Source organism: Xenopus tropicalis, chromosome 2 (genome assembly GCF_000004195.4).
Source record: "Xenopus tropicalis strain Nigerian chromosome 2, UCB_Xtro_10.0, whole genome shotgun sequence".
Classification (NCBI taxonomy): Eukaryota; Metazoa; Chordata; class Amphibia; order Anura; family Pipidae; genus Xenopus; species Xenopus tropicalis.
The window spans coordinates 97,666,007-97,678,691 of NC_030678.2; the positions used below are offsets into that span (position 1 = coordinate 97,666,007).

A 12,685-nucleotide genomic window follows, 5' to 3' on the forward strand; every position below is an offset into this window, starting at 1 on the left:
CTTTTAAGCCCCAGCTCATTAGCACACACATGAAAGTGATTCATTGGTTTAAAGGCTACATAGCAGCTAGAAGCAAAATTTGGCTACAAAGTCATTAGACAGTGTAGGACTCACGTACAATGAGGGGCCTTGACGTGGCACGTGAGCTTACATATTTTGGCCAAAGTGTGGTACTTACACCTCATTTTTTGTAAAAAGATTTTTTTTTTAAAGGCAAACTAAGCGCTGGCAAACTTTCTTTCTCTTTGTGTATAATTAATGGCTTTTTATCGTTTATAGCAGCTGGTCAACTCCAGATTGTGGGTTAGACCGAGCGCTGGCACAATAGTGTGTTTCTAGCAGCTGGTCAACACTACAGCGTGGGTTAGACCGAGTGCTGGTGATTTCTTTCTGTGTTTTGTGTACAAATTGTAGCCAAATTTTGCTTCTAACTGCTATGTAGCCTTTAAACCAATGAATCACTTTCATGTGTGTGCTAATGAGCTGGTTACATCCAAAGAAGAGGTAACCCTGTACTATAGTTTCAGGGTGCACAGTGTGTGGTATTCACGTAAATCAAAAGGGAAATTCCTGAGAGGGGAAGACACACAAGACACTTTACTGGCACACCTGTATTGATCATTAAAATTATACCTTTATTAAGTCTCATTAAAATCGGTTACATAAAACCTTAAGAGAAGACAAAGAAAAGTAGGAAAAAACTAAAATCAAACCAACTCTCTATTCACTGGGCTGATCGTATGGGTTGTTGCTACTGTAACAACTCTTGAGGTTTGTAACACATAATAAACGCTACACTTACATAAAGTTTGGAAAGTCTGCTACAAAATTACAAGGAATGTTTCAGTGCAGTGCTGGGGCTTAAAAGCTCCCTGCTTTTCCACTAGAGCCTTTTTGAGCTAAAGGTAGGTGCAACAGGGTCTTACTACTCAGTCACATTGTTTGCTGGGGGACTTTATTTTAATTGCATCACAGACTCAAAGTCATTAGACAGTGTAGGACTCACGTACAATGAGGGGCCTTGACGTGGCACGTGAGCTTACATATTTTGGCCAAAGTGTGGTACTAACACCTCATTTTTTGTAAAAAAAAAAATTTTTAAAGGCAAACTAAGCGCTGGCAAACTTTCTTTCTCTTTGTGTATAATTAATGGCTTTTTATCATTTATAGCAGCTGGTCAACTCCAGATTGTGGGTTAGACCGAGCGCTGGCACAATAGTGTGTTTCTAGCAGCTGGTCAACACTACAGCGTGGGTTAGACCGAGCACTGGCGATTTCTTTCTGTGTATTATATAGAAAACCACCACTGTGTGTAAAGGGCTCAGGTACCCAGAATTCACCCTCGCCCACACAAGCAAGGCCATGTGCCAGTGCATAATAACAAATGCCAACGGAACAGGGGATCACAAGTTTTGCGCAGGGTGAGGTTGTGGGGTTGTGAGGTTGTGGGGTCCCCCACCCAGTTTCACAAACTCTGACATTGACACAGGGTCTGCTGCCACTATTGTAACACCACTGCCTGTAACAGAAAGAGATCTGTAATAAAGGGGGTAAACATTTGTTCAAATTAATAATTAATATTAATTAATTCATAACAAATATTAAAAAATATAAAAAAAAATATGCAGGATCAATGATAAAACCTTCTGATGAACTATTAGTGAGCAATAACTTACACACACAAGTAATAATAGAATTAAATATATATATACTTATCTTTGTATGATTATAGTTACAACCATGGGCAGTTCTGCATCAATTCAGGGAGCCCCACAACCTTTGGTACATGACCTTCAGGTTTCTGGTAACCAAGCGATGATCCAAATGTCCTGGTACTCGTTCAGGAGTCCTGGGCGAAGCTACTGACACATGGTGGAGGCTCTCTTTTATACAAGAGTTCTTAGAAAACTCCCAATACCAAGTGCTGACTTGTCATGAGCAAAAATATCTAACTGGACAATTTATTAACTATCTACCAGGCCTTATTTGTTACTCATTTGTACTTATTTGTTGTATATAGAATATATTGTCTATTTTTTGTCTGTTTATTCCAAGGATATTTGCTGGGTAACAATGCCTGATTTTACTATTTACCCAGAAAAATACATAGAACAAAGACATTGTACCTGGACACTGGACAATAGCTGTCCCCAAAATCTGCTGCTTTCCACAACTTCACTACTCTAAATATCCCTTTGCAAATATTTCCTTTCTTTCTTCTAAATTGGAATGAATGCCCTCATTTTTGCTCAAAGGGCCTAGATTAGAGAGTTTATTATATGATCCCCTTATATATTTGTACATAGTTATCATATCACCCCTTAAGCATCTCTTCTCCAGCATAAACAACCCCAACTTGACCAGTCTTTCTTCGTAACTGAGACTTTCTGTACCCTTATTTGCCCTTGTTTAGACTCTCTCTAATTTAATAATATCCCATTTGAGGAAAACTGAATGCCATATTCTAGATGGGCCCTTACCAGCACTTTGTAATGTAAAAGAATGATCCCCTCCTCTTGCAAATCTATGCCTATTATAAATAATGCCTAATGAGTCTAAACTAAAAGCTGCTCAATATGGCAACATTCTTCTTAGCCCTTGCACTAAAAACAGTGCTGGAATGTCTACGAGTTATACTTTCTATTGCTGGAAAAAGGTCAAAGAATATGTGTAGAGCGGCCCCAGTCTTATTGTGATCTGTTATTAATCTTTATAGTATGATGTTCATCCTGATATGCATGTATGATTTTGTGGTGCAAATTAAGACATTTATTAAAGTTCTGTGTTTTTGCATTAAAAATAATACATGAATAAAAAGGAATCTGTGCATTATTCTATTTTTTACAACATAAATAAAAATAACTTTTTTTATTGAAAAATATATATTTATTTTGTAAACAAAGTACTGCATTTAACAATAAATTAATATACAAAAGACATGTATCTATACAAATATTTTAAAACATTTCATAAAAGATTTTGAGGTCTAAATAAGTAAGATATCCATTGGAAATGACTCCTTCTTAAGCAGTTGATTTGACATTGCTCAGTACACAACCAAACACACCCCAGGTTACAGAGAAAAAGCATTCTGATCCAGTATGGTCATATAATCAGTCACCCATTTGTCACTTGGTTTGGCACATATTTTATTTCCATTGTTTGTTCTGAATCTGTTGGGGGAAAATGTCAAGATGGTTTGATATATGTACAAAATATGCCTCCATCTATAGCACGGTTATAGCATAGGTTGTAGACTATTGGAATGAGCTCTGTGGATATATCAGCAGTGCTTTAATAAAATAATATTAGAAAAATATTTGTCAGAAACCTTTACCGTGGTCTATTGTCAGCCATTAACCTATCACACCACCTGTCAGACTTACTGCATGAGTATTCCATGTAACTTTAGTTTTATAATTTCATGTAGTGTTATAAAGAAACAACAGTCAGCAAATTGTACTGTATCAATTTAAAGTACAATAAGACCTTTCATCTTTTTTTTCAAATCCCTTCTTAGAGAGAGCTCAAATGGAAACAAATCTGCAGGGATTTCAATGTTGGAAACAAATATACAAAGTCTGCGGATTAAGGTATCTATCACAGGTATATGTAGAAATAGATACACTATGTAAAATTATGTGGAATGCTTGGTCCCTGGGGTTTTCCAACTGAAACCCCAATAGTATTGGGATCCACAGGGATTTATGCTAGTTACTATCCTATACAATGTACTGTTTTATTTACAGATAAAAATGAAATAATTGAAAAAATAAAGATTGTTTGCTTCAACAGGCCTTCCAATAAACTTAGCATTAGTGAAGTATAAGGAAGCTCAGACTAAATTCTTATAAATCTGTAAGCAGTAGCGTAACACCTCAGACACCCAGTAGTTACATCACTGCTGTTAATACTTACATGACTCCAGGGTTGGAACAAAAGCTGCTCGTGATATAATAGTCCTTAAATAGTCCTACCGACATCCGCTTCTTGGCATAATGAAAGCAGCATGATGTTGGGGAAAAATTCCTTCCTAAATGTAAATAGAAGATATTTTTGGAGCTATTTCTTGATTTTTAGCATTATATTACAAGAAGGTTTTTTTTCTATAAAATGGTATAGGTTAATTAATGCACTTTTAGGTTTCATGTAGAATGCAAGCTCACATTGGCAATGATTTCTCTCCTTATAGCTTGGTTTTGTTTGCTCCATTGGTTGTCTATATCTGTTGTACTATTAATTCCCATCCCATTGTACAGGGCTGCAGAATAAGCTATAATTGTAGACCTAGTCCAAATACCAAAAAGAATGGGTTGTTGCTTTATAAAAGTAAATCAGGGCAAATAACATATTTGGAAGATATCATATTGTTTTAAGTTATGTTAAAACTAAAACTCTCTCTAAATGCATGTGATAAAAGAAATTTGGATTCCTTATAGAGAAATCAGCCAACTTACCTGGTCCACACTGAACTTGAGTACAGCAGGCAGTGAGTAGCAGCAGGCAAAGAGCCACCATGGAGATCTGCATTCTGTCAGTTTAGAGTGCAATTTCAGAGCAGGGCAGAGTTCCTCAAGGTCTGACTGGCTCATCTCCTTTCAATGTCAATTTATCCCCAGATAAAAGGAAGGGAAAGCTGGGGGGAAACTCCACAATTTGTGTTCTGTGTGATATCATCATAGAGTTTCGTGGAAAAGACACATGCAGCTAATAAAAGGAAATGTAAATTGCATCTTGCCTAATAAGGGTGAAGACACATGGAGCTACTAGTAGCAGCTAAGTACTGAGTTGCTCCATGTGTCTTCACCCTAAAGTCTTGAATCTAAAAACCGATAAGCCGATGTGCGGTTCTCAAACACATTCTTTTTATTACATGGTCGTACTATACACTGTGTTCCAAATTATTATACAAATGATATTTTTCTCATTTACCAAAATAATTGATGTAAATAACAGTCAGCATAATTCTCATGTTATCAACTATTAAGAGTACAATTCAAATTTTATTGAACAAACCTCCTAATGATAACAGTATTTTTTTTAAGAATAAAAAACTTACAATGCACTGTTTTCAAATTATTATGCACGGTATGTTTCAAAACACTTTATAGGTTGTAAAGAACTGAAAATTGTCATTTGTTGTGTTTGCAGCATATTTACTGAAATCAAAAGCTATATCAATCAAACTTTTAACAGCATTTTAACTTTTTAAACATTTTAACAGGTCATGTTACATTTTAACATAGGACCCCTTATTTGATAGCAGCTTCACAAGTCTTGCATCCATTGAACTTGTGAGTTTTTGGACAGTTTCTGCTTGAATTTGTTTGCAAGATGTCAGAATAGCCTCCCAGAGCTGCTGTTTGGATGTAAACTGCCTCCCACCCTCATAGATCTTTTGCTTGAGGAAGCTCCAAAGGTTCTCAATAGGATTGAGGTGAGGGGAGGATGGAGGCCACACCATGACTTTCTCTCCTTTTATCCCCATAGCCGCCTTTGATGCAGAGGTATTCTTTGCAGCATGAGATGGTGCATTGTCACGCATGAAGATGATTTTATTACGGAAAGCATAGTTCTTCCTTCTGTACCAGGGAAGAAAGTGGTCAGTCAGAAACTCCACATACTTTGCAGAGGTCATCTTTACACCTTCGGGGACCCTAAAGGGACCAGCTCTCTTCCCATGATTCCGGCCAAAGACATGACTCCACCACTTCCTTGCTGACGTTGCAGCCTTGTTGGAAGACGGTGGCCTTCCACCAACCATCCACTACTCCATCCATCTGGACCACCCAGGGTTGCACAGCACTCATCAGTGAACAGGAAAATTTTTGAAAATGTTTGAAAATTAGTCTTCATGTATTTCTCTGCCCAATACAGCCGTTTCTGCTTGTGAGCATTAGTTAGTAGTGGCCGAATAGAAGGTTTATGCACAGTTGCAAGACTCTGGAGGACCTTGATGTCCGTGGGACCAGCAGCTTCAAATATCTGTTTGCTGCTATGTAATGGCATTTTAGCAGCTGCTTTCTTGATCCGATGCATGGATCTGGCAGAAATATTCCTCAACGTGCCTTTAGGTGGCCAGATCCGCCACTAACCTTCAGGGTACTTCACATTTTCTATCTGTTTTCTTGACCAGGCAGCCTTCTTTAAAAAGGTATTCTCCCTTCCTTTCTCTTCTCCTCTTCTCGCTTCATGCTGCACATGTGTTTCATTCCCTCCCCCCCTCCCCTCTGGCAGATCCGCTTCTGATTGGCTGGTGGGCATGTGTAGCTCAGAACAGGAGACAGGATCAAGTTACACATATGTGCATTGCTACTGAAGGCTGCTGCTGGCAGCCTACAAGAAGGGGAGAGAGGGGTGGAACCAAACAACAGAGTAGCTTAATTTTCCCTGTTTACTCTGTGTAGCGAAGGAAATAACAAAACCGTTGAGATTCAAAATAGCAAAGTGTGTTCAGAATAAGCCATATTCATTGAACTCTTATTGAACATGGGGATAAAATATGCCTCTAAGTCACATAAAACTTGTGAAGTTGTGGTTTGGGGTTTTGTTTCGACCACATTAATATCTGCATGGAATATTTATGTTCCCTCTGGTGCTCATGTGTGTTTCCTCTGGGTGCTGTGGGTTTCCTTTTAAACTACAAAAAATTGAGGCAGCTTAAAGGGCCAGTAGCACCATAAAGTGGAAATATTTAAAGGTATATCTTTTTGTCTAGCACTGACAAATATTGCTTTTCAACAAAAACCCAAATGTAAATGTGAGAGGTTTCTTCCTATATGTATGAATATCGTATACATTAGGACTGGTGTTCTTGCTGCTCCAACTAAGCTTGTTTTGATGATGTAGAATTTAAAAGGTTTAATCACATCATGTTCACAAAAGCTTCATATTAAGTGTACAGAAAATGAGGGGCAATTCACTGCTCCCGGTAACTTGTAGGCTGCTGCTGCCTGAGGTGAGTTTCTCAACTTGCCTCCTCGGAGCAGTGCCCACTGCATAGCCTTCACATATTTGCTTTCAGTCCTCCTTTACAACTTATAAACTGCAATTTACTCCTAAGTATTTAGAACTCCCTTAGTAACTGCATGAATTATGTAATGAATTTAATCCTTCTTATTTAAAAGGGGTTATTTACTATGTACAGAACAGGGTGCAAAGTACCAAGAGAAAAGGCGAAATCTATCATTTTTAGTGTACTTTGTGTCTTGCCCTGTACCAAGAATAATTGTTGCAGGTCACTGAACTCAGTGAGTGCAGAGACTCCTGTTTGCCCTGTGAATACAGTGCTGCCTGCATTCATTTTTGCACCCTTTAGTGCTCTTCTGCTCTAGTTGTCTTGCACATGCACCTGGGGTGTCATGACTCTCAAAGTCACCCAGACTGGACCACAGAGACCTTATCCGCACACCCTAACCCTCCAAAAAATTCTTTTGTCCGGTGCACACTGCTAGAGGGATCGGCACCCTCCAAATACACTATAGCAAGAAAAAAGCAAATGGCACTCAGGACTGCAAACAAGGGTAAAACCCTTTTAAAAGTTTATTGCGGAGGTGCAAAGTCACCCAGCAATTATTTAAGGAGTTTAACTCCTAAATGTTTATCCTGGGGCATAAGTTCATGGTACATCACCACTCTGTGCACCATTCAGGGGGGTGCCAGTGTGCTTCACATGTGATATGCAATATGCACTTGTGTAAGACCCAGAAATCAATTTCTGTTTTCTTGGGCCTGTTTATGGTTATGGGACTCTACTGTAACTTTTAGTTATGCTTCTGCTGAAATATTCTAAAAGCTTGCTACATTTTTCCCTGTTCTTCCTTTGCCCCCTGTCTCACTGTTATTCCACATTGTGGCTTGTTTGTTTTGTTTAAGGTTACTGCTAATCACTGTTCTTTTTACTCGTAATACAGAGTTGCTGCAATGCTAGTTGCAAACAAAATAACTCAGAAAATGTGTGCAGTACAGCAACTGTCCTCTCTGCCCTTGCAGTAAAAACCAGTGCTGTGTTTAAGCATTACTGTAATGTGGTTTGAGACATTAACAAAAAGGAACTTGTGTATTTCTGGTTTTATCATCGCTATGGCCCCGTATATAAACAGCAGCATAAAAACATTCTACATTCAATATAATATTTATATTTAATATAAATAATAAGCTGTTTCATTATTGAAAAATATATTTTTATTTTGTAGTCAAAGCACCACATTTAACAATAAATTAAAATACAAAACATATTTACGTAAAAAAATATTTCAAAACATTCAATAAAAGATTTACAGGTCTAAAAAACTATTTAGATGTCCATGCAAATGATGCCAATTTTAGCAGTTGTATTGCTCAGTACACAACCAAGCACAACCCAAATGGAGTAACTTTTGCATGTGATAATACACAACTTCTTTGAGTTATCTGCCTTGAATCTCAGGTTACAGATTAAGATTATTTTGGTCCAGTCTGGTCATATAATCAATCACCCATTTGTCACTTCGCTTGGCACATATTTCATGTCCTTTGATTGTTCTGAATCTGTTGGGGAGAAATGACATAATGGTTTGATTTATGGACAAAATGTTACTCTATAGCAAAATACAGCATTTAGACTGTTGGAATGGGATATGTAGTTATATCAGCAGTGTTTAAGTAATAAAATACTAGAAAAATGCCTGCTAGAAACTTTACAGTAATCTTTTGTCAGCCAATAACCTATCTATCCGCAAAAACAGGTCAAACTATTTTATCCACCAGTGCCTCTTCCATGCATCTCTAAATTCAGTTTCTTTATTTTGTTCACCAGTTATTTAATAGGAAAACAGACTAATTGTATTAACCTGCAGGGCTCACTGCTGGAAGCAGTTCAAAGCCTGCACCTTAAATGGATTAAGGTATCTATAACAGGTATATAATAGGTAAAGTTGTATCTGAAATGCTTGGGACATAGAATTTTCAAGGTAGGGGGTCTTCCAGTAATCTGCATCGTTACCATAGGCTACCAAGGCTACTGAAAATCATTTAGCAGTAAAAAAAATCCCAATAACTTTGCCACCAATAGGGATTATGCCAGGTGCCAGGCTATCAATTACAAGGCACTATTTTATTTTTACAGAGAAAAGAAATCATTAAAAAAAAATGGGAATTTGCTTTAACAGGCCTCTATGGGATATTGAGTTACCATGTCTTCAAGCTTTCTGTGTAAGAGATCCTGCGCTTGTGTAGCCTTTTCACAGTTAAGTGCTACTTGATCTTATTTGCTGTGTTATTTTTATGGCAGATCTCTTTCACTGAAATTCTTTAAAACCCACAATACTGGACAGGCCTTAACTGTTTCACTAGTTTCAGTAAAGTTAGCACAAGTGAAATATATGGAAGCTCAGACAAAATGCTTGTGTAGTCTAGTGGACCATAATAATGAAGTGTTTGGTCATACTAAAGAGGTGGGAAAACCTACGTGTGAATTTACAAATACTTACATAACTCCAGGACTGGAACAAGAGCTGCTGGTGTTATAATAGTCATTGAAAAGTCCTATAGGCATCCGCTTCTTGGCATAGTTAAAACAGCAAGATGTTGGGGAAAAATTTCCTAAATATAAAATGAAGACATTTGCTTTACTTGTCTGCAGCCATGTCTTGTTTATTTCTAGCATTATATAATTAACAGGTTTATATAATAATATAATACAGGTTAATAAAGACAAATAAATGACGTATGAGCTTCATCTAGGTTGTAATCTCTCTGATCTAAGGACTTCTCTCCTTATGTCTTCGTTTTAAGTTTGTCCCATTGGATGTTTATGTCTCTTGTACTATTTGTATTCACATGCCAATGCATTATACAACACTGCAGAATATGTTGGCATACCTAAGCTATAACAGTAGTAATTATCCATCTACTAATTAGAATCATGTACCAAATGGCTAGTTTAGTATGAGTGAAAGTTTTAGGATTGTTTAATGTTAAAACTTAAACCTCCCTAAATGCCTGTGATTAAAGAAATTCTGATTCCTCGTAGTGAAATCAGCCAACTTACCTGGTACACACTGAATTTGAGTACAGCAGGCAGTGAGTAGCAGCAGGCAAAGAGCCACCATGGAGATCTGCATTCTGTCAGTTTAGAGTACAATTTCAGAGCACGACAGATATTCAGCAAGAACAGAGTCCCTCGAGGTCTGATGGGCTCATCTCCTCCAGTGTCTATTTATCCCCAGAGAGAAGGAAGGGAAAGCTGGGGGGAAATTCCCCAATTTGTGCCACGATGTTTCTCTGAAAAGACACATGCAGCTAAAAATGAAAGGAAGCATTTCAGTTCCAGAAATTGCGTCATGTGTAATGAAGGGAACTAATGAGTCTTGAATCTAAAAACTTGATTAGCCAATGTGCTGTTCTGAAACACATTCTTATTATTACATGGTTATACTACAGATTTATCTGTGATTCTGAGGTGTCTTTGGTCCTCTTGCGTTATAAATCTATTCCATTTCAACAGATGTGGAGAATCATTTACAAATATAGTGCAACTATAATTATTATTGTTACCACAATTAGATTACCAATTCTTAGATAATTGTCCTGCATAATGGACTCCTGCTAACAAATCTACCTCACAAGGATCAAAAATGGAGTAACTTTGGTTTTCCTGTTTCCCCATTTAGCTCAAGAGGTAACAAAATCCATTGTTCATGATTAAAACAATAGTCAAACATTATGTTCAGCACAAGCCCTATCCAGTGAATATGGGGAATAGGGGCATTGGCCCCTTTAAAGGAGAAGGAAAGGTGAAATTACTGGGTACATGCAGGCAATTGATCCACTTCTGTCTTATTTCTTCATGTCAGCTGCTCATGCGCAGTGAAAAACCACACTTTTTGACCCTACTGCACATGCATGAGCCCCGTGAAAATAGGTAAGCAATCTTAATCACTGGGGGTGCCTAATATTTGGCACCCCCAAGTGATTTTAACTTTCCTTCTCTTTTAAGTCACATACATTTCAGATAGAGGCAAGAAAATTATAAGGCTCCATCTTTGCTTTTAAAGTTGAGGTTTAGGGGGGGGTTTTTGTGACCACAGCAACATCTACATGAAATATTTATATTCCCTCTGGTGCTTATGTGTGTTTTCTCTGGGAGGTATGGGTTTCCTCGTAAACTAGAAAAACACTTTTCAGCAGATTAAAATGCCAGTAGTGTCATAAAGTGAAAATATCTAAAAGGTTATATTTGTTTATCCAGCACAGAAAAGTATTTATTTGCATGACAGTCCTCTTTTACAAGAGATAGAGTTTCTTCCTAGGGATATGAATGTTGTCTGGACAAGGGCTGGTGTACTTGTTGCTCAAAATAAGCTTGGTTTTAATGATGTAGAATTAAAACTGTTTTATCACATCATGTTAACAGAAGCTGCTAACGACTGCCACACTTTCAAGAAGTTAGTAGCACTGTACATACATTCTAAGGCCCTAAAAAAAATTAAAAAAATGAGCAGTAATTTTGGGCACTTCACTAAAAAAAATGTCAATCTGCCATGCAGGCAATTCATTTGGAAGTTTTGCGGATTTGAGATGCTTAAGTAGCCCAAAAACACAGTGTTCCTAGGATTTTATAGCACCCAATATTTAATTGCTGTTAGAGAAGGCTTATGTCCCCTAACACTGTTGCTAAATCATACTCCTCTACTACTGGACTACAAAGCCCAGCATACTTTAAAATTTCAGGGGTTAAAGCACAGTGGGATCTACAGTACAACAACATCGGAATTGCATTCTTAAAGCAATACTGACAAACTTTTCCCTATCTCTTTAGAACCGGTTGCTACCCTAAAAAAAGCAAAATAATCCTTCAATCAGAATCCTACCTGACCTGACGCCCCATTCTTTGACCTTGCAGCTGAAACTGGAAGCGTTAAACACGTTTCTAACCACCAAATATGGCATATCTTACAGTGTGGCAATTCAAATTAGCAAGTGCTTTTGCATCTGTATTTACATTTTTGGTCAACTTCTTTGCAGAATGGGGTGCAGTGGGGCAGTTTTATGGAGGGTTCATACCCCCCTCCTTTCAAGGTGGTGTACACTGGAGGACTGGTCTGACCAGTCCTACAATCAGTCCCTTAGTCAAATGTATATTAAAGTAGTAGAATACTTAATGTCATATATATATATATATGGATACCAATGAGAAGGCTAATTAGATTCCCCGCACTATATCAGCCATTTTGATCTTATCTTACATATAGAGATAATTACATCATATTTAGCTTCATTATGTTACACAGGAATCAGACCTGGGGATAAAGGGACAGACTTGTTCAGTGCTGGGAAACTGTGCTTATTGCTTCCAATTCAAACTGAAGGAACAAAGAACAGGGAACAAAATTTACACAGCTGGGATTCTCATTGGAGGATTATTTCGCATATTAATGCAGCCACTGGCTCTGGAGAGCTGGGAAAAGTTTTATTGAACAATACTAAAAAAATTTAAAACCCACATTACATTACATGGCAACACAAGAACCAGTACAGTCTGCATATTATGATTCTAATTATTAATTAGCTCCTATGGCAAATATTACCTGACGTACTGTTTTGATAATTTACTGCGATCCCTAAGCTTAGCCTCCCAACAGCAGCCCAGAGCAAACTGAGCATGTGCAAGCCCTAAATCTTAAAAAGATGTTCTAACAAAGGA

At 37.6% G+C, this 12,685-nt stretch overlaps 1 protein-coding gene across 1 annotated transcript; it reads right to left on the reverse strand.

Annotated features, from left to right (window-relative positions):
* Positions 1–2,910: 2,910 nt before the first annotated feature.
* Positions 2,911–10,648, reverse strand: LOC101730633. Its single transcript, XM_018091877.2, has 7 exons — positions 10,031–10,648; positions 9,471–9,582; positions 8,434–8,529; positions 5,386–5,582; positions 4,458–4,541; positions 3,919–4,033; positions 2,911–3,173 (listed from the first exon to the last, which is right to left on the reverse strand). Exons 1-7 carry the CDS (start codon positions 10,101–10,103, stop codon positions 3,074–3,076), a joined length of 777 nt encoding a protein of 258 aa, XP_017947366.2. The 5' UTR covers positions 10,104–10,648; the 3' UTR covers positions 2,911–3,073.
* Between the last annotated feature and the right edge of the window lie 2,037 nt (positions 10,649–12,685).